The 23114-nt window shown below is 40.5% G+C and overlaps 2 protein-coding genes across 6 annotated transcripts in view; both read right to left on the reverse strand.

Annotated features, from left to right (window-relative positions):
* LOC137163873 (V-type proton ATPase subunit S1-like) overlaps positions 1 to 21537 on the reverse strand; it is a 95000-nt gene extending 73463 nt beyond the window's left edge. The window contains exons 1-3 of one of the 4 annotated variants that reach the window (XM_067564296.1): positions 21443 to 21471; positions 6204 to 6301; positions 3262 to 3388 (exon numbers count right to left, since the gene is read on the reverse strand). In XM_067564296.1, the coding sequence (XP_067420397.1) occupies positions 3262 to 3356 (95 nt within the window). In that variant the 5' untranslated portion in view covers positions 3357 to 3388; positions 6204 to 6301; positions 21443 to 21471. Of the gene's footprint in view, positions 1 to 3261; positions 3389 to 6203; positions 6302 to 11730; positions 11970 to 21442 lie in introns of those variants that run through there. The other 3 variants (XM_067564295.1, XM_067564298.1, XM_067564297.1) reach the window with 3 other exon arrangements.
* Positions 21538 to 22186: 649 nt separating this feature from the next.
* IQUB (IQ motif and ubiquitin domain containing) overlaps positions 22187 to 23114 on the reverse strand; it is a 40734-nt gene continuing 39806 nt past the window's right edge. For both annotated transcript variants that reach the window (XM_067563981.1, XM_067563980.1), the window contains one exon: positions 22187 to 23052. In XM_067563981.1, the coding sequence (XP_067420082.1) occupies positions 22885 to 23052 (168 nt within the window). In that variant the 3' untranslated portion in view covers positions 22187 to 22884. The remainder of the gene's footprint in view (positions 23053 to 23114) is intronic.

Here is a 23114-nt window from a genome sequence, read left to right on the forward strand (position 1 = left end):
CAGTACCAACAGGATATGCCGACTTGTGGGCTTTCAGGTTATGACAATGTGAGCACTGCTGTGGGATCTGTGTCTCACCAAGGCAACGGACACACTGTGAATGCACATCTGAGACCGGGATAGAAAGTCTGCATGTAAGGCAGCATTTAAACCCCGGGGAATGCCCCTCAGAGAAGGATTTTCTCATGCAAGGGAGAGCAACTCCTGTACTCTAAAGGCTCACTATCAACTGAAACTTAGTTTCCTGATACAAGAGAATTTTTTTTTAAATAAAAAAGGAAATAAAATAAGGAGAAGGAAAGCTAATCAACAGCTAATTCTTAACTGAATAACTATGCTATTTAGGCTAGGGACAGAGGTGCTGCTAAGTACTCCAACTGAAGGCAAAGCCGGTAGAGAAGGGACTGAGGGGGGCTGGTCGCATGGCGCTATGTAACGGCCTGAGGCAGCACAAGAAGGGGACAGCGCATGTGTGACCCAACCAGGCACTGTTGCTACAAATCTCCTATTACAAGCACAGGGGCGCACAATCACCTAAAGTGGAGCACCCTCAGAGGCACTTCTTGAAGAAGAACACTGCGTTTTCAAAATGCAAAAGGTCATGGATAGAGGTACATTTCCTCCTGAAATAGCTGTAGGCATATAAACATGAAACTGGTTTCACTACATTACCTGCCTGATTTCCTTGCTGAGGATTAGCTAACTATCCTGAATAAACTATATGGAACAAGTGCTAACTGCTTGCTAGTGAAAAGTTTGTTTTCATTACTACTATGGACTCTTGCTTTCTGAACACTCCTTACCTTGCAATAACTTTTGTTTAAACACAACAGCAGCACTACTTTGTTTATATTGACAACAGATGCAGTATTTATAAGAAATAAAAAGCAGGACAAAGGAGACATGGATTCATTTTTCAATCATTTACAAACATTATTGTCTTGAAAAAAAAATGTTGCCCAAATCTAATTTTCTTTTAAATACAGTGTCTATTTTAAAGATTCATAAAATAGTCAATTTCTACTACCTCCAATGTAGTACAAGCTTCTGAAATTAAAGGGTCATCTTTTACTTTCCTTCAGAAAAGAAACACAAAGTTAACTAATTTAATTCTCTATAGTTACATCTGCATTTTTCCTACACCTTAACTCCCCAGGGACCAAAGGTGCAATTTCCAGAGATGCCTTAGCGTAAAACTGACATTTGTCAAGGGTGATGATAATCAGTGATGTTATAAAGGACACACTGAATAGAACACATTTGAGAAAAACACATCACAAATTTCACACACACACACACACACACACACACACACACACACACACACACACACACACACACACACACACACACACACACACACACAATCTGTCTTCAAACACATGCCCTCTATTGCCTTCATCATCACAATATCATATTTAAAAGTATAAAAGGGCATCAAAGAACTACGTTGAAATGGCATTTTACATAGAGATATTTATTGCAATGAAAAGCTTATAATTTAAACCCTGAATTTGCATAGTATACCATTTCTGCTTAAACTTACTCCTGTCTTGAAATCAAAGTAAATTAAGATGCAAATGCAAATAAAATCAAGACAACTTTCCAAAGGACCAGATTCTTCTCTTGGATATGCTGCTTTAAATCCAGGTTATCTGCTCTGAAGTCAACAGAATTCTTTTGCAGAATTTAGTCCAGATATCCTCCTAGTGGCAGATACTCTATAATGTTTCATATATAGTACGTTGGATCAAGGTCTCAGGAAAGGCAGCGCCAACCCAGTACAACTAGCTGTAAGAAGGTGACTTCTTCCCAGAAACCACTGGCCTGATTCCTTTCTCGTTTTACACAGGAATATATCAAAGGTAATTCCATTGAAGTTAATAGAGTGACAGAGGTGTAAAAGAATTGGGACCCATAAATCCAGACTTGTCAAGTCTGCCTTGATTAGAGCGAGATACCCTCTATGGGATTACCAGTTTTTGAAATTTCTCCTTCCTTTATGACGATGAAGGATTTTGCTGTGCATGATAAAATGAGACATTTAAAAACTCACTAAGCATTTTCTGAAACCTCCCTTATTCAATCTGTCACAACTTGAGCCAGCCCTATACTCTCTAGCGCTCACAGATCACAAAGGTGGTCAAATGTGCGCAGGGGCAGGGCTGCTCCATCTCCAGGAGGAGTTTAACTTTAACGTGGCTGAGAACTCACAGGTCTAAGGAATTGGACTAAACTGCTTGCAGAGCTTCCAGGCTCTGCTACTGACAGCTCTACAGTGCTCATGAAGTTACTAAGTGCCAGGCAAAGAGAGTCATTAGGAAATAGTTTGAAAGTAACTTGGATGAACTTTATTAAATTTCAAGCATGGACAGATGAATGGTTATTATTATTTATAACACAGTGCCTAAAGGCCACAACTGAGTTCAGGGACCCTGTTTTGCTAGGCATTATACATGCATTTGTACATAGAATAAAAGTCTCTGCCCCACGGGATTTATGATCTAAATAAACATGACAGACAAAGGAAGTAAGGCACAGAGACTAAGTGATTTATCCAGGCCTAAAGTCAGACAGCAAGTCTGATGCACAGACAGATTGTCTTGGGTACAATTGGTCTATTGTTACCTTTGTTCTCCAGAATAGCCTTCTCCGTCCTTGCTTAGAGTCCCTCCAAATTTGATTCAGAAGTTGCTGTGACCTTGAAAGTCCTTTGGATCCTTTACTTTGAAGGCTCTAACAGATCAGGTTCAAAAGTCTCACAACCTCATAAGTTCATTCAAATCCTTCACATTCAAGCATCTCCCATGCACTTTCAGAACCAAATTGTATGATCCTTCAAGTCCCACTAACCATCTGACATAATGCACACTGTAACATATGTTCTTTTACATGCAAAGAAAGCTACATTAAAAAGAACATTAAGGTGCAAAATCAGGCACTCAGATGTTAGGAAATACCAGAATTAAGGTTGCTTGTGCAACTTAATTCAAACTCCTTGTGTGTATACAGTCTTTAATTACACTGAATCACAGGACTGGAAGGGACATCAAGAGAGCTTCTAGTCCAGTCCCTTGCACTTAAGGCAAAACTAAGAATTAATTATCTAGACCATAGTATCTCATATATTGTACATTGGATCAAGGTCTCAGGAAGGGCAGAGCAGACACACACACACACACACACACACACACACACACACGCGAAATTTGTTCTGGTAAAGCAACTGCATAAAGATTGCTAGATGTTTTAATTTCTCACCTGTGAGTTGACCAGAGCAGCATAGGTACATGGTCCACAGACAGAGCCAATTTGAGAAGCACAGCAAGAGAGTAGAACAGTTGGACTACAGCCATGATCCCACTCAGGTTCGTATCTGACTGCTTGGCTGCAAAGAAAACTCTGAACATTAGATGAAGGAAGCTGGATTTTCCAGTTTAATCTGCAGTATCTTGGATACAGCTAAGATATTGGTTGGGACTGTTTTATGTCAACAATATGAACCTTCAAAACATCCATTTCATTAAGTCAAACAACAGTGCTAGAATGTTTTAATAACTTTCAGTGCAGAAGTGCAAATGACCCATGAACTGTACATGCCTTGAATTCATACACATAACTCTTAACTGATCATTCCCCAGTACATTGTTCATGAGGCCCAAATTTATTCCAGACCCACTGTTTTCTCACTCACTATTACTGTAAGTTATTAACAAGTGAATTGTTAAACCCTGAAATGGAGCTTATAGAAAACTTTACTCGTGTTGAAAAAAAGAATCCCATATATTTCTATTTTCTTCCTCTACTATTTATTACCATGTCCTCAGCTTATCTCTCTTTCACACATTGCAAAAGCTCGTGTCATGCACAGGTGTTGGTAGGTTTGAGAGCTGCAGTATATCTGTACATTGTGGCTTCCAGCAAGGAGGAAAAGAGTAAGAATGTGATGAGTATGAAACTTGTCAACTAAAACGTAGAATTGTTCAATTATACTTTACTGGAGAAGATGCTGACCCATAAATCAAGAATGGCAGACATCAACAGCAAATTACAATGTTCTCAGGAGCTGGTATGATTTAAATACTGTAGAAACCTAACAGAAGATCAGAACGGTTATAGGAATTTCTTCTACAGTCATGAGCATGAGCCTCTGATATCTTTCTTTCTAAAATGCTGCCCCTGCCCCCTTCAAATATAGAGCTGCAGTCAAGTCATGCTTCTGCATTTGAGAGTCACCTGATTAGGTTGTATCATATGCACCATAGACATGCATGGAACTTTCCAATCAGAATAAAAGATGTGTTCCTGCCTTTAAGGAGTTATGAACTAAATTATTGCAAGGACCCAACAGAAAATGACCAATGGGCCATGGAGAACAGCCATGTGGAAAGGGCAGGGGAAAAATTATAAGCAAATGCAAAAAGGAGAGAACTACTCTTGGAGGAGGACAATTTTTGCCATGCAGAGCAAATCATGGGGCTGTGTAATTGTGTAAGCTCCTTGTGGGTTATTTTGGTGGTTTAAACATACACTTAATATTTACTTTAACTGTTTGAAATTCTGGCTTTAGTGGATTATTGATGAAAGCTTCTAAGAAGGAAGGGGTTGAATGAAAGCAGGGGGGAGAAAAAGAAGCAGGAGGAGGTATAAGTCCCAAGCTTAAGGAACGGCATGAAAAAGGTGGGAGAGAGTGATTGTGGGGGAAATTATTGGGGGGGGAGGAAGGGAAACTGAAGGGAAGGGAGTGAAGTGAAGGGAATGAGGGTGAGTCAGAATGTGAGCTGAAGTTGTACAGAGCTTTAAAGGTAAGCACCAGCAGCCTGAATTTGTGTAACTTACTTGACTTAGTGTATTGTTTATAGTTGCACAGTTTATGTGTAATGTAAGGCAATTTGTTCATATGCTAATGTAAAATCAATGGTGATACAAGGGGAAAGCTACATTAAAAAAACAAAAACAAAAAACAACAATCCTCTTCTTCCCTTACTGTTTATACCCTCTTAGTTTTGTCTTTTATGCCCTTATCCCCCAGACAGCTTTTATCACCCTACATTTCCTAAAGTGCTTGGTTTGCTGTGAATTGTAACAATGGACTAGTGCAGATCTGTGTAATGCAGAGCAAGTGAGCTCATGCAAGACTAAACGGGACAGAGGGCAGAACTGGAGCTTCCAGAAAAGAATTTAGTACAAGCTGGAGAAGTTCAGTCAGAGGAGGTGAATTACAAAGCTGGCTCTAAGCATGGACAACCTCAAAGCATGGTAATGACTGGACTGGGAAAATAATGGATTTTCAGTTTGTGGAGCCAAACTGAAATATCTGAAAAAAATTCCAGTTTGATTTGAACCAAAATCTATTTTTCTGGAAGGATTTTGTCAAAACAAAAGCTTGAATAAATAGCTTGTCAGGTCAACTCAATGTTTTGAGTCAACGCAAAACAATCCTCCTCCCCTCCCCCCTAGGTTTTTATTTTGGATGTTTTTCACTCTTTTTTTAAAAAAAATATTTTGATTCTTTTGAAAAGTCTTGCCCCCTTCACCCCCACAACCGAAACCTTTTGCATCATTCAACCTGAACTTGACAAATAGGACTGGGGACCCCACAAAAATGCTTTTTTCAATGAAAAAATTATTTGTCAAAAAAAAAAAGAAAGGAAAAGAAAAAAAAATCACCCAGTTCTAGTCATGCTCTAGCATCCTTTATGGCTACATAACCAGGGCTTTGATTTAAGGTGCATGCACCTACATGCCCAAAAAGCTACTGGAAGCTAAAAAAAAAAAAAAAAAGCCCAGATTACAGCTATTCTGCAGCTAGAGCACAAAAAGAAAGGCAGAAAGACTTATAATCAGAGAATACATGATGGGACGATGTCAAGGGTACAAAAATGTTATTGGTAAGATTCAGGATGTTATCTTTGGGAGAACTTCTTAGAAGCCTTTATTGTTATAGATGACATGCAAGAAGAAATGAAAATAGGCAGAATTCTTTCAATTTTAGCAACACATGCCAAATGTCCCGTGTTATCAGTCTAAGAGGAACATGCAGCATATTATTACATTGAAGCTTTTTGGATTCTATCACACCCATTCCTACTTGTATTGGGAGCTCATGCTCAGATATGACACCATTGGTTTGCATTTCACAGGCAACAAGCTCTTCGCAAAACTGCATAACAGGAAAAAAAATAAAAGAAAATGTCATTTACCTAGACCCCCCTTCCTCTATATATCAAAAGCTGACTTCAGCGGGACTTCACATCAGAGCAGCACTCAGCAATCTGAATAGGGCTGGACTTTTTGGAACCTAGATTGAACAACAAATGTAAACAAATAATGTTTGAATCTCCATCTTAGCCTAGCCATCAGAGTCATATCACTGTGTGGAGTTTCTGTGATGAGTTCTTACTCCAAACAGAAGAGAGAGAAGAAATCATTGAGAGGAAGTGGAAAGGCATTTTAGGCTTGCTGCCTAAAACATTTCTGATCTGGGTGGGGTCATAAAGGAAAGAGAAACTAGTGCAAGGGACAGAATCATAGGGGGAGGATGTGTCATGTGTCTCTCTCCCCATCACCCTGCCCCACACCAGCAAGAACTGGAGTGTTGATTACTCAATGGTTTGAGTAGGAGCTTTGATTTAAATGAAGAAAGCCCTGAAGAAAGGAATTTGAAGAAAATGGTAGTTGGTACAGTATTTTGCCATCCTTAGCCAATCTGTCTTGCATGCAGTTGTAAATACATTTGCTCTCTTTCCTTGCTTTGATTTTTCAACCCTAAAAATAAAACTTTCCTGACATGAATAATAAAGAAAGATATGGCCACGTGCAAGACAGGCGGAACAGAAACTGGGGAAAGAGTTTGTACAAAAGATGACTTACCAACATGGAACTAAAATATGAGAGCTCATCGGTTCATTTATCTGACTAACTTGTGCACAAACAGGAGCCTGGCTGTCTAGATGAATGCTATCTTAGAAGAAAAAATGTATAATTTACTTCTGTATTTTCCCTGGGTACTTCATGAATTGCTCATAAACTAAACCCCATATTTAGACATCTCTGAACATTGCAGTGTTTGAAATTCAGCACAAGTTCCAAATTCTGTGACTCAGGCTAATCTGTTTTAAAGTGTTATTACAGTTTTATAATGAGGAAAGAGAACAAAATGTTACCTTCATCAGCCCTCTAGCTACAATTAGTTTATTACATGAAAAGAATATAAAGGCTCATTTCCCAAACCCATATTTAATTTCCACTCAAAAATCCACATCCACCCATTTCTCCAGGTTTATATATTTTCTTTTTCAATCATATTCAGAGTCATAACCCACCTACCTCAAACTTTCGGAGCTCAAACATAGGACACAAGAAAAACAGTAAGCAAGGTTAGATTGAAGTAATGTGAACTTAATTTCTTTTGCATCTAAATCCTTTTTTTTTTTTTAAATCTACTTTATAGTTCTGCATTCCTGCTGTAAAAAATTCTGAACAGAAAGTGTGAATGCCTGATTTGTGTGGGACAAAGTTAAATTTAGGACTCTAAGTCAGGAAAAGAGCGATGGATGTCTTGTGTAAAAAAGGACAATTTATTCACAGGCTAACGTTTGTGAACGGAATGTCTGTAGACAGGAAAAAGACGGTCATCAATTATGTGTGAATATCATACCACAAATAGATTCGGAAGCTGACACATCCATGGTATGATGGCATATTAAGAGACCCCTCAGCAACCTGTGATAATGAAAGCACATGCGTTTATCCTGGGTTTTGTTTTTTAGAATCTGACTCCTTTTTTTTTAAAGAGTACATCTACATTGACGGCAGCACTATTGGCACCACTGGATCAATTCTGCGGGATTGATTGAGAGGCAGTGGAGACCCGCCCAGTCGATCTGGAAGTCTACAGTGTTAATCCATCCCCCGCAAAAAGAGTAATGCTGCATCAATGGGAGGGTATTTCCCATCAGCACAGCGTAGTGGGGACGCTGCGCTACATAGAAGTTAGGAAGTCGATGGAAGATACACAAGCTACATAGAGATACACAAGCTATGCAAGCTGCTGCCAAATTTTGCAGTGTAGACCAAGCCTAATTCTTATTCCAGCTATTACTGTATTTTCCTTTGAAGAGAGTATCTGCTGAGTACCAAAAGTTGGTTACCAATAACTTTGCTACAATCAACCATTTCATCTGTTATCCTATTTTATCATTGTATTTACAACTACCTTTTGGCACAAGCTGGGAATTCACGTTTTCTTAATTGGGACTCAGCCTGTGGGAGGTGGGGAAAAAGGTTATTTGGAGACCCTTTGTTTCTCATCCTCTGAGATATAATTGGAGGGTAATGAAGGGTTAAATCCCTGTAAGAGCAGACAGCCTTCTGCTGAGAAGAGGGAGAGTCAGAAAGCATGAGACTCCTTGCCAAATTAACTGACTATTCACTTCAGCATGTGGGAGGAAAACTGGAGCTTTCCCTTTGGAAGTGAATTGAGTTGTGGTGCTTGGTGGTGGGGGGGAGGGGTATTACTGCCAAAGACGTCTTGTTTGGAGAGAAGGTCCATCTTGGTGAGCCCCAGGTGCTGAAGATGACGTACCTACTCTTGTGGAGGGGCTCTGGTGTGAGGAATATAGGGAAACAAAGGCCCCCACAGGCCATCCAGACTCTGAGCTCCTTCCCATGTCAAAATTAGCACCTGTGGGCTGGGAGCATTTGTGGCAGAACTCCCTTCTATGGCTCTAGAGAGGGACGCCTCACACACTGAATACCTCAACTGGGACAGAATAAAATACAGGTTCTATGCGCATGTGCCTAGGGCTCTGATTCCTGGAGTCACATAACAGTATCAAAATCTCAGCTTTCAGTTTTAAAAAAGTATTTCTAGCACTCCTGGCTGTGAGGAAAAGCTTGGAAATGTGTTTTGAGTGTCAATGATGCAATGAACTCTGCAATCTGCCACTCTGGGAGTCCCTGTGACACTACCCCCACCCCCACTAGGACTGGGGGGAGGGGTTTGCTTTCATCACTCCATCACAACTTTGTTGAGGTGATGTCAGCAGCAGGGGTCTCCACATCCAGCACAGACACCCAGTTTTCATCTGTCACCAAAAGATCATCAACCAGTGCAATCAACACAGCATCTGTCCCATAACCAAGTCAGGATCTAGATTGACAAGAGTCAAGGAGACCTGAGGCCACTAGACAGTACGAGAGTTCTCATCACAGGCTTTTACATTTTCTGATCCAATATTAGAAAAAGAGACACAGAATGGTAGTTGTCCATACTATCAATGCTCAGCTACCATTTCTTGAACAGTTACCATCCTGATGCTTCCGTAAATGTAGGCGATCTGGCCTCCTTCAAGGAGCCACTGACAATTTTCACCAACAACGGACTTGCTAGCCTTCATTGGCTGCGGAGGAGATGGGTCCTAAATGCAGGTTACTGCACCAACTGCTCCCAACACTTCTAGTATCTCAGAGCAACAGGTCATTACCCACTAAGGGTGTGTCTACACTGCAGTTGGACACGTGTGGGTGGCCCACACTAGCTGACTTGGGCTTGTGGGACTCGGGATCACAAGGCTGTTTAATCAGATTGCAGCTCAAGCTCTGGGACCCTCCCAACTCGCAGGGTTCCAGAGCTTGGGCTGCAGTCTGAGCCTGAATGCTTATAACACAATCCAACAGCCCTTTAGCCTGAAACCCGCAAGCCTGAGTCCACCGGCATAAGCCAGCCGCAGGTTTTTAACTGCAGTGTAGACATACCCTGATAGATGCTTAATCTTAACATGTGTTACAATCATGTCAACCAATGCCCAATTTCCTCCAGCAAACCCCCCCAGAGTTACTTTATTCTGGGTATAACTGGTGAAGTCGGTTGTACTTTTCTCAAGGGTTAGGGTTTTCCCATTGATTCAACGCTTGAGTGACTCAAACATTTTCTTTGTCATGAGACTTATTTCTGCTCTCTAATCAAGGAGCACCATATCATGGCATCTTACACTTTAATCCCAAAATACAACCTTCTGGCAGGACCGGTTGCGATAGGCTCTCCTAGGCAGACTGAACTCCCTATTAACAGTAGAGAATTCAAAACTCAAAGAATTCATCCAACATGAAACTCCCCTGCCAGCAGTGTGACGTTTCATTCTGAATTATGAAGGGGTTGCTTTCCTAGGTCAAAGCATTTACTTAAGCTTGACAAATGCTGAGGATCCCATACAATGTTATTGGGTCCTAGCCAGATATCTGGGGAAGGTAGCTCCCATGTAACCACCTTGGACCCAGGACCTTTTTGCCCTTCCCCTCTCACACTCCTTGTGGCTAGGTGAGCAAATAAGGCCACAAATCACTCTAGCTTGTCAACGATCCCGACACCATCTGCTTAATATTGGTCCCCTTGATCTTAACTGGTTTCTTTTGTCCTTTTAAAGTCCTATCACCTACATTCTTAACTTTGTAGCCATGTCAGGCAGGAAGGGCCTACCGGCTGAGACTTTGCTTCCCCCCACTTCCTGGGGAATAGCTTCTCGTTCGAGATTTTCTCTGCCTTCCAGCTCTGGCTCAGCTCTCTCAGGCATAACACTACCTGAAAAGTCAGGTCTTTTCTCGGCTTCCCTCAGCTGTGCCTCTGGTACCTACTTGCTTTCTGAGCTATAGTGACAATTTCCTTCATTGGAGTTTTATCTGGATTCATAATCAACTCTGTTCTTTCCCTGACATAGGCTGGTAGTTTTTCCTGATCTACTGCACCACTAGAGTTTAAACAAATCTCCCTTATCTCATCCTCAAAGTTCATTCGGGATTCATCCTTATGAAACTTAATTTTAGAAACCAGGGTGGTAGGGCTGATCATCTCTGAACAGGGATTGATTTGCTGAAGGCAAGCTTTTTCAAAGTTCTGGCTACGTATGTGGATAAAATTTCTGACCCTGCCCTGAGGTTTGTGGTTTAAGTTCTCCTTAAAAACCACATCTTATTTTCTGAAACTCCTTCAAAAGCAGCTAGGGAAGTTTTGACCATACATGCATGAAGTCGATGTCTTTTCTCAAGGGAGTCAAATTTATCAATCTGTTTTGCTTCCTTGAACAATTCTTTTTTATCTGAGCCCTGAGGTAAGGTGTACCCATCCAACGGAAGGATTACATTCACCTCATGAACTGTTGGGCACCGGGGGCTCTGGGAGCTTCCAGAGCACCTCTTAACCTCCATTTAAGAGTATCCTTCTCTGCCAACAACTCATTCTCTTCCTCTACCCTTCTATTCTGCAATTTTTCTATCCAGTCTATCATTTGACCCTCTACAAGCATCAGCCACTTTATCCATTGTCTGTCTAAGTCTTGTTCCAAATCTTTAAATTTCCCCCTCTCATAGTTTACCATCTCTTTCTTTTGACCAATTCTCCATCAACTTTCTGTACAATAGGACGGAATGACAGGAAATAAATGAGGAAATATCTTCTTGCGATGTTGTGTCTGCCACCACATTCTCTGTGATCGAGCTGAGGGTCCCTTGCAACTGATTGACATCTTGTCTTTCCCATTTTGATTGCCCAAACACCCCACTCTCTCTAGGTAGATGGCCTATAAAGGAAGGAAGTTACCTCCGCTTCATGTTTCAAATGAGCTGGCTGCCTCATGTTTAGGGACTGAAGTTAATAAACCCTACCACAATGTGGTACTGAATGTAGGTGAGGACACTAAGTGGAAGTATAAATGAAAGAAACTTAACACTCACTGTTTAATTCTTCTAAGTGTGAATACTAGCAGTCTTCTTCCATGCTGTGGGTAGCAGATTTCCTCAGAGAAAAGTGGGAGACAATTTGGCCTTTCCGTAACCTGTGAAATCTTTCTTGTAGATGATGGCAAAACTGGAAGCGTGAAACTTTTTATCTTGCAGCTTTACCAAAACTCTTAGTGAATTCTCTGCTCCAGACTTCTGTGTCTGGCTTGTTTGAATAGTGTGGCTGACTCCCCTTCTCTACTCTCTCAACAGGAAACTTCACTCTGTCAGCATGAGAGCATACTGATCAGAGGGAACTTCCTTTTTCTTCTTTCAGCTTGTTAACTCTTTATGAACCTTTCCATCTTAGAGAGATGGGTCAGAAATACACTGTTCAAAAACACCTCTACACACCTTTAAAAGATTTTTCTTCAAGTGACTAACACAGGCTTCTTGCCTGGCTTGCCAAATTTGTAGTAGTAATAGGTTTCTAAGACCCGAGTCTAATGATTTGTTAATGTTTAATTAAAGTCCCTTTAATTAAGGTCAATTTTACCTTATCATTTGATTTGAGAAAAACAATTTTGTATGTTTTTTATAGTTTTTAAGGACATAAATAACTAACTAATTTATTATACTTTCCTAAAGTAACAAATAATAAGAGATTCAGACTGAGTTTACAATGTAAATCAAATTAATCAATTCAAGGAGTTAACAGCAAGAATTAAAATTGATTAACAAAAAATAATTTGAAATCTACAATTGATCAAATTATTACATGAGAACAATCAATAATCACATCACAAAACTAATATAAAAACAAATGATTGAATAGTTTACTTAATATTTTTATTTCTATTTAGCTTATCAGTTTACACTTTTCCTTGTAGAAAAAAATGGTTAAGTCTGGAAACTTTACATATTTAGGAAATCTTTTAGTGATCTGTTGTAAAATTTGCTTGGAACCTTGCTTAATTGATGCCCAATGGTAACTTGTGCTATGGGCTTTTATGTATGTGCTATTACTGGCCACACACATCTTAAAAAGCTAGCAAAATTCTTTCCTGATGGGCATCTATGCCCAGATAGTCAGGTGTTCTGTTAAAGAAACTCAACAAAGAAAACTTACTTAGGAAAAGAAAAAGGATCCACTCATCTACTTGTTGGATTTGCAAAGCTTTAGTCAGGAACTGCAGTTTGGGGAACCATGCAATCTCTTTCAGATGAAGTACCATCACAATAGTGGGCATTGTCCTCCAGTCAGCTGGCTGGTCTGTGCTGTGTTAGTCTCCATTTTCCTTGGGACTAGCTCAGGGTGAGTAGGAGTATCAGTCATCTGACTGTTCTTGTGATGACTTCAGGAGGAGCACACTTTTCTTCCCTGTTTTACCAGCTCTTTTAAGATTGAATTTCAAACTGATAATGTCCCAGAGGACCTCCCTGGAGATCTTCTGAGAAAAATAAGGGAATCACAGGTTTTGCATCCCAACTGTATTGTTCTGGTCAAGTGAGGTCAGACTGATCTTTGGTCCAGTCTTGGGACCTCCTGCCATTGGGTCCTCCTGCAATTGGGACTGCTTTGTCATATCCACAAGCTCATGTGTTTATCCCAAGCAAGGAATAATAGGGGAATAACAGGAGATGATGACTCCACCAAAATTTTGTCAACTATCTGTATCCATTAGGGCCTGGCCACTGTCCTGGTCATAACAAAGGGAAGTGGGTCATAAGATTTAGAAGATTTACTCCTTACTCATTCATACATCTCATGCTTTCTCTTTTTTATGTCCTGTAAGACTTCCTGATCACAGTAAGAATTTGCAAAACTATCACCTTATTTAGTAAACTGCGGAAGTGAAAGGTTATTTTGCTCTATCAAAGCTCAAAGCCAAGCTGCTTCAAAAACTAGTTGTTTAAATCCCATTAACAAACTCAGGCCTGGTCTACACTGGCAATGAATGTCGACGAAACGCCACTTACGTCGATCCCCCAAAGTACACGTCTCCACTGGCATATAAGTTCTGACAATTTAAAGTGCGGTAAAAGTTGACTTAATAAAACCATCTCTGCAAGTGGCATAGTGCTGAATTTGAATTCCATTCTCCCTGAGAGCCAGGACCTGTTTGTTACCCCAGAGCAGTCCAGCCACACACAAGACATTGGGACTGCTTGAGATGCAGGGGAAGGCACATCCAGTGAGTGTGTGGGGCAAATTTATTTTTTGCAGTTATGTCCCCAGTCCAATTTCTTAAAAGGAGTTTGTATTTTTCAGGGAAGGGTCTTACTGGGTGGTGGCAAACTTCAGTGGAGGGTTACTCCCGGAACAGACTATTTACATGCAGAGATATGCTCCGGGAATCCTCTGTGGATATCTCAAGGAAACTTTTCACGTTAACCTTTGCAGAAAGTTTCTGGGGAGGGCAGCCTTATTCTTCTGCCATGGTTGGATACTTTTCCCCACCACTCTGCTATTAAATGAGCAGGCATCATCGTAGAACACAGCATAGCAGCATAAGGGCCAGGCCTGTAACCCGATGCTTGCAGCAAATCTTCCCTTTCTGCCTGTGTTACCCTCAGGAGACTGATATCACACATGGTCATCTTGGGAAGAAGGCGCAAGTTTAAAGTACCCGACCAATACAGTCACTCCGTTTTATTTTTATGCCATGGACAGGGTCCCTGGGCCCCTCCCCAAGACTATTCCTAGTCCTAGTACTGTTGCAATGGGCATTATCAGTCAGGACACTGATTGCCCTATGTTTTCTGTGGCTACAATTCACACGCAGTGTCCTCTAATCTTTTGCCCACCTCCTCCCAAACCGGTCTTTGGCATGTTACAGGGGAGCCCGGTGATCCCTCTCCTTGCTCAAGTGGGGACTGTGGATTTTAGTGCTAATGAAGCCTCTCTATAACAGATGTAAGGGCCCTTGCTTATCACGTCTGTAACGCCAGTCCAACACTTTCGAGATGTACAGAATGGAATGCGGGTCTGACTTAGCCTTGTGAACATGAAGGGGAGTACTTTTTATATTGTAACATTTCCTTTACTACTTTGGATTAGCTAACAATGGCAACTTTGTGCTTTGCTTCTCTTACAGTAGACACCTTGGCCGTCAGCCCCTCTTGCTGAACTCCTGCTGAAAGACTTTCCCCAACTAGGAAGCGGAAAAAAAATGCAGGATGACATGTTCAGTGAACTATTGAAAGCCTCCGCAGCTGCTGACACAAAGCTCAGAGCCTGGAGGATGTCCTTGTCTGAAAAACTAGACATGAACATGGAACACAAAAGAGTAGCAGAGGAACAGGAGCGTGATACCCAACAGGAAATGTTGCATATTATGAGGGATCAGTTCGACACGCTGAGGCATCTGGTAGAACCCCAGGAAGAGCAGTAGCAAGACAGACTCCTTCTTCAGTCCCTTCAAAATGCTCTGCTGCCTACTGCTTTGTTATCAGCCTCCACCCCCAAGCGGTCTATGAGAAGACTGAGCATGAAGCAGTATGTGCTGCACTCCAAATCAGTAGAGGTGAGCAGAAGGACATGATGGCCTCTTTAAGAACTGCATGCAATCACAGTTGCTTGTACAGTGACACTTTACAATGTTAAGTTATCCTCCTTTTCCCCCAGTAAAAGGGGTCACAAATAAAACTTTGTAGCATTAAAAAACATCTATCTTTATTCATTCATAGCTTGGGTGGGGAGAGAAGGGGAGGGAGCCACTGGAGCAAGGGTGGGGATGGGAAATAAAGGCACAGCACAACCATATATTACTGCAGTTCATTGCAAAACCAGTTTTTCAATGCTTCCTGAAGCCGAAGAGCTCCTCGGTTGGCTCTGAGCGTAGTGCTGGAATCTGGCTGTTCAAAATTTGCATCCAGTGTATAAGCCTCCACGGCTCAAGCCTGAGGGAACTTTTCCCCCATCATTTCACACAAGTTATAGAGCACACAGCATGGAGATATAACTGATGGGATGTTCTTTTCATTGATGTCAAGCATTGTAAGCAGACATCTCCATCTGGCCTTTAAACAGCCCAACACACATTCCACCACCATTCTGCACTTGCTGAGACTGTTATTTAAACGTTCCTTCTCGCTGTCCAGGTGCCCGGTGTAGGGTTTCATTAGCCCAGGGAGAAGGGGTAGGCAGGATCCCCCAGGATCACTACTGGCATTTCCACATCCCCATATTTATTTTTTGGTCAGGGAAGAAAGTGCCCACCTGCATCTTATTGAACAGACCCGAGTTCCTAAAGATGCGCTTGTCATACACCTTTCCTGACCACCCCACACTGATGTCAGTGAAACAACCCCTGTGATCCACAAGGGCCTGTAACACCACTGAGACGTATCCCTTCCCGTTTATGTACTCTGTGGAAAGGTGGTCAGGTGATAGGATAGGGATATGCATGCCATCTATTGCTCTCCTCACAGTTTGGGAACCACATTGCGGCAAACCCATCCACTATGTTGTGCACGTTTCCCAAAGTCACTTCCCTTCTTAGCAGAAGCCTATTGATGGCCCTGCACATTTGCATCACAGCAGCTCCAAGGGTGGATTTTCTGACTCCAAATTGATTCCCAACTGACCGGTAGCAGTCTGGGGTTGCCAGCTTCCACAGAGCAATGGCCACTCGTTTCTCCACTGTCAGAGCTGGTCTCAAGCGAGTATTCACATGCTTCAGGGCTGCGGATAGCTCCGAGCAAAATTCAAAGAAAAAGGCCTTTCACATACAAAAGTTCTGCAGCCACTGCTCATCATCCCACATCTTCATAACGATGCAATCCCACCAATCTGTGCTTGTCTCCCGGGACCAGAACCGGCACTCCACGGACTGAAGATGATGTGTGACAGCCTGCAGCAAACGGGAATTGTTCTGCTCTATGACTTGTAGCAGCGTGGGCTCCATAACATCTCTATTTTCCGTGCTGCAGCTCCTGTCTCGCCTTTGAAAATATTTCAGGATAAGCCGTGAGGTATTTGTGATGAGCTGAACAGGCTCCATGTCTCTCCAGCAACTGCGTGCGCGCAGCATAGAAAAATGGCACGATAAAGCATTTGCAGTTTGTTTGGGACAAAAAGGGAAATTGAGGGAGCATGTTGCATCATGGGAGGATGACAAACTTCCCAAAAGCCTCTGTGGCTAGGTGCAATGTGGTATAGCTACCCAAGGTGTATTGCTTTGAATCTTGACCCAAGCATGGTGAGTGGGGAGGCAAAAGCCCAGCACAAGGAGCATGGTGTGATCACGCTCCTGCGACTTCTAAAATTTGGTGGGTGAAAGTTGATTTAAAGTAAATCGACTTCTGTCTGCAGTGTAGACATACCCTTATATAAAATGCAGCAAATTAAAGTTTATACTTAAGACTACATTACTGTAGGCCTGTATGTCGAACGCACGACTGGTGCCCTGATCTTCTCTACCACTTCAGTAATTGGTAGACCAATGTGACCCATTAGGTCAAAGTCAAGGAAGGATATATGAACATGGGGGCTCCTTTTATATCACAAAAAGGTATCATGAATGATATTGGATTCATTGATGACATAATTCTACATGGATACAAATATTTTAATTTATTAAGGACAAATATATAGAAAAGATATTATATCAGTCATGAACACACCAGTCTATCCCATAGCCTAATTCTTGAAAATACTTAGCTGATAACAGTACTTATTTGAGGCCATGTTCTGCTGAAAACTTAGGAGTTGGTTTGTTTCTTACTATTTTAAGTATGCTATTTTTCATACACATTCATTGAAAATCTGTCTCTCCTTTCTGACAAATCTGAAGCTTGTCAATAAAAAGCCTTCACTTGTGAGAGCTGATCTGACTTTGAACTTAGTTATGCTGTTCACTGACCTTGGACCTAAAGGCTTTTCTATCCAGTGGGGTAATGCACATTCCAAGGGTGTGATTCCTAATGCACGCTAACATGTTATTAATTAATTGCACTGTGTAGACCCTGCAGCTGCACACTAACTGTTCCCTAGTATATTTTAACATATTGCTGTTTGAAACATTCCAAAAACTTCTGGTTACAGGAACGTAACCTTTATTTGCTTTACTTGACACATGATTGTGCACAACACATACTTGTGCAATTGAAGTTTCACGAACGTAGATGAGGACCAAATTGGGATCACTTACCTACAGACCAATTATAGAGGCATGTTGACCTTCATATTTCCTTTGTTCAGATATAATATAAAACTTGATGACTTAATTTTGTATTTGACATTTGCATAGGAAACAGTTTACCTTTCCAGTGGATAGTATATTTTCAAGTGATTTAACTGCTTTTGAATCCATCAGCTTACTCTAACCAATAACACTGTCTTCATATTGTTCCAAATTTTGCTGAAAAGCCTCACTAAACCCCTCCATGGCCCCTCCTCTTCCACTGCATCAGACACAAAATTCTTTTCCCAACCCTCAAAACTCTCCATAGTTCAACCTTGCCTTGCCCAGTCATCCTATTATCTTATCGCAAGGTCAACAAGATGCACGTGAAATAAAAGACATCCCTATGGAAGCACTGTGCATTATTGGCACCAGTTCCGGATCTATGGAACCACTACTCCTAGAATATAAACTTTCCTCTGGCATTTGAACTAGGTGCAGGGGGAATGATGTGCATCCCCTCCAGCTCCAGCCTCTCACCTACTCCATGGCTTCTCACATATGAATCTCCTCGCATATGGATTCCTGAACCCACAGACAACCCTCTCTGAGGGAAGTGGTGACAACACTGCCACAAAGACAGCTGACCTTTCCACATGGGAAGGGTGATTTTTTCACTGTTTTCATGGTCACCATCTGGGCCTGTGTTACTCTGGCTGTATAGTCAGGAGTAATCAGAACAGGGCTATTATTAATTACTTAAATAATGTCAGAAGTGCGGAAAAGCCTTTACAAAATAAGTAAGATTCCCTACCCTGAACCGCTTACCAAGTGGGCTGAGATGAAAACAAACAGGAAGAGCAGGTAATATAAGAAGTAGGAAAGTGAAAGGCAAAGAAGAGGAATGTGATTATGCACTCACATGGCAGGCTAGTGCACAATTCTTGAAGGTAATAAAGATTTGTTTAATTACTGTTTTCAAAATTTATTTTTCAGGGCATAAACCTCTCTGAGGAAGTGAATTTAGAGAAGGGTAGGGAAGAGGCATGGCAAATGGGTTCAGGGAGGGAGTTCTCAGCATGCAGGTAGATATGAAAGACGGGAATGGGTTTGGAAAATAGACAGCATATTGAGACAAGGGACTTCACTGAGCAAGAGGGGTCTTGGGAGAAGGGAGTAAAAGGAGATGAGACAAAAAGGAGTTCTTATTCAGGAAGGATTGAAAGGCAAAAAATCCTGAACTATAATCCCAGTTGTACCATTGACTCACTGTGTGCCCTTGAGAAAGTCTCTGTATCTCTGCCTCACTTTCCTCTTTGGTAAGTGGTTGTGAGAATTAATTAGCTAGCAAGATAATGTTTGCACACTGTTTTGAATATATAAGTAATTATATTACAAATATTGTATTATTTCAAGCAACTGTGCTGCAGGTTGTTGACCTAAACAGCTTAAGGTGACAAAACAGAAAATATAAAAGGAACATCCACTATTTCTAAAGCATACTTGAAATGACTTCCTGGTTTGAAATGTAGATACAGATCCTCAGTTTATACTCCCATCTCCTCCTTATTCAGCTAACCTCAGATTAAGTTTAGGGCTTGTGTACATGGTGGGGTAATGCACACTACGTAGGTGTGATTTATAAAACACAGTAATGTAGAACACATTAACTGATCCATGTACAACCTGTTGGTGTGCTTAAACATGGGAGTTTCGAATCCAAAGTTAATTAAGCTAAACCAAATTAAGGTCATTTTAATTCTAATGAGAGTATCCTCACAGGGGTTTAATGCAGTTTAACTAATTCATTTTAAATTCACACCTTTAGTTAATTTGGATTAATTTTCCTGAGTGTCCCAATATAGGCAAGACCTAAATTAGCCATGCCTGTTGTAAGAGCTGGAATACGCAGAGGCCATTCAAAGAACTATTGAATATTGTGTTAAAATGGATCTAGTTTATGTATTATTATGTGGAACAAAATAAGATATCAGAAGAGCAGTGATCTCTCTCTTGGAGAGCACAGTATGTTTACCCTGGCTCATACGCCTCTCAGTCAGCTTTTCCTGTCCTTACTGCTATTGGATTCAAAAACTCTTTTGTTCTTAATACTTGTTCAACAGGTTGGTGTTTGTTTTGATTTTATGGCATCTGTGAATGTACTTACATTAACAGTCAAAAGCCATACAAACCACTAACCAGATTAGAGAAAAATCCTAAAGAAAAATCCTTTCCATAACACACATATAATTATTAACGATGCTATTAGACATAAAAAAGTGAAAAGCATTCTTCTTACTATGGTAATTTCAGTAATTGTATGGAAAAAAATTTTTAAACGTGGAAGACGATCTAAGCGCTAATAGTTAAAACAATTTGCTCTAAAAAAAACAATAAAACAGGCCATAACTAACTAGGCTTACTAATTATATATACTAGTATATGTATATTATACTTATCACAGTCCCAGCTGAGTGCTTAAATTAAACTAACACATGCTGTTCTATTTCAGAATTATGATGGCTACATTTTGCTCCATCCTAATGATGTGATTTAATTACAATTTCAAATTTATCAGGACTTTTTTGTCTGATTTTTTTAATTAAATACTGTATTGGTGTCTTATGTCCTCCAAATCATTCAACCCTCTAGAGCCCACAATGGCTCTCAACAGCCATTCTTTAACACTATTCCAGTGGAAGACTGAAGCTTTGACCTTGTACAAATGCAATATGCTAGTCTTTTCTCTTTGTGAGCTGGAAGGCTAGAAATTTCACTCTCTCTGAGTCCATCAGCCAGCCACTGACCCAGATAACTGTCAAGTATCCAATTCAGTTTAGTTTCAACAGAAGTTAGCAGCAATTTACAAACATAGAAAGCCTAACAAGCATGCCTAAACTGATGCTACAGAATGCATCGTTAGAGATGCAGAGGTATACAAAAGACCAGGAGGCAAAGCATTTGTGTAAATAAGTGGACCAAAACACTTGTTTTCTTGTGAATTCTATAATCTCCAAACATGGCACACAGAAATTATGAGACCAGCATCTTAATCCAGATTTGCATGAACTAATTCCCTCATGCTCATTGGAGACCAAATCTAAGCATTTTTTTTTAATGACCACTTTTTAAAAAAAATAATAGGGATGGAATGCTATCTATAGGATTCATGTTTTCCATTTCATCTATAGCCCCCCTCTTGTTTACTGGCCCACTACGAGGTTGTTCAAGATATGGTGAGTCTGCCTTGTGGCTTTATACACAACTTTGGGAAACTGGACCTTTGTTGTGTGTCAGTGTGTATTCATGTCAGACCACACCTACTCAAACCACCAGGAACAAGGTTTTATTCTGTAAAGAAACATAGACCAGGATAAAAAATCCAGCAGCCTCTTCTCTGCTGGCTTGCCTCATGCTCCCAGCTTCAGTCAGTGCTGAAACTTCCTGCTAGGAGGACAGAGGAGACTTTGTATAACAAGCCCCCTTCAAACATGTTCTAATTCCCACAGTAACTAACCCCCACAAAAAACAAGCCAATGTTCTCCTTTTGCATCATTTAAACTCCTCTCAAGTGCTCTTAAAGCCCTTTTTGGCCCTACCTGTAAAGAAACATAGAACAGTTTAACAATCCAGCAGCCTCCTGTCTGCTTACTGCCTCCTGCTCCCAGCTTCAGACAGTGTTGCTGAACCTTCCATCTGGAAAGGCAGAAGGTGCTTCCTGGCAAGAACCAGGAAGTTCTCCCAACATGCCACAGTTTGTAGTCCACAACTTGTAGTTCCCACAGCTGCTGCTAAAGCACACTGGACCTTGAGCTACACACCTTTCAACCCCAACTTTTTTTCCCCCCAAGAACCTGTTTTCTGGCTGACAGATGCCCATTCCTGGCACTCACTCCTGTATTAAGGCCCAGATCCAGCAAAGAAGTCAAGACAATTGGACTACTCATGTGCTTAAAGTTATGCATGTGCTTAAATGATTTCTGGATTGGAGCGTAGGGGCCAAATCCCATTAAAATAAATGGAAAGATTTTTGCTGAGTTTAATAGGCATTGGTATTAAATCTGGTCTTAAGTCTCCATTGCATGCTTAGTACAGTTCTAATATGGTTTGCTGCTAAATATATATTTACTTATTTCAACTTTTAAGTGCCTCTACTTCACCATACATTATTATACTAGTCAAAGCAACAGGCCCTTGGAGACTGGTGCCAATGAAATGCCTAATATAGTGGTTTGAAACAACCAAATAGAACTTTTGAATAATTTTATGTAACTTTTTATTGAATTTATGTAGTAGAAATCCAAAGGGAAAAAAGACATAACTAAACACATATTTAAGGGAGAAAATTGACGCCTGCTGTAACTTCAGAGAAGTTAACCAAGAGATTAACATGTCCCAAACGATCTATTTTTGGTATTACAAAATACAGCCATAATTTTTCAAACACTAACACGAGTAATTCCTTTAAACTCAATGGGACAACTCAAATGTGTTAAGTTATCCTGTGCACAAATGTTTGCAAGAAAAAGGGCCTATATTTGGACAGGTCATATGAAATGTGTAGTTGAATTGGATTAGGTATTTTTTATTTGAAAACACAAAATAAATGAATTACAATATTATAAAAACGTTTATTATCAGTGTAATAATGTTTAATATAGAAATTGTGACATATAAAAGAAACTATCTATATCCGCTCAGTATTACATATATTGCAGTAGTAGCCAAAATTATCTAGGCATTTAAGGCTACAAGAAGACAATCTCTGGTTCGAAGAGCTCATGGAATGATTATGATTAATTTTGCAAGCTGTATTCTAAAAATGTTTTATTTTAGGTTTAAAAACTTAACACACTTGCAATTATAGAACATGACATGCAATTATTACAATAAGTGGTCAGGATTAGAGTATTGGATCCTTGAAAATTTGTACATGCTCCCCGAGTACTATTAAGCTATAGAGGAAACAGGACAATAGTTTACTCCAATTAATTTAGTCATGTTAATCAATAATTTAGATAACAGTTTTATGTCTGAAGAGTTATGCTTTTGAACCAGCAGGGATAGGCTTAGTTATTAACAGTTCATTTGTGTGAGCCTGATCATCACCTTTATGCAAAAATGATGCCATCTCTGGAATCTGAGAAAAATAGTTCTTTGCCAGGATATGTTTGTGCTTTATCCTGTGGATAAATACCATTTCATATGCCTGAAAGGTAAGAAAATCCAAATTCTATTAAATGCAATCAAAATTTCTTATTTATATGTTGC

This window comes from Emydura macquarii, unplaced genomic scaffold, assembly GCF_026122565.2.
Source record: "Emydura macquarii macquarii isolate MOO-44397 ecotype Brisbane River unplaced genomic scaffold, CSIRO-AGI_Emac_v2 contig_2636, whole genome shotgun sequence".
NCBI classification, from domain to species: Eukaryota; Metazoa; Chordata; order Testudines; family Chelidae; genus Emydura; species Emydura macquarii.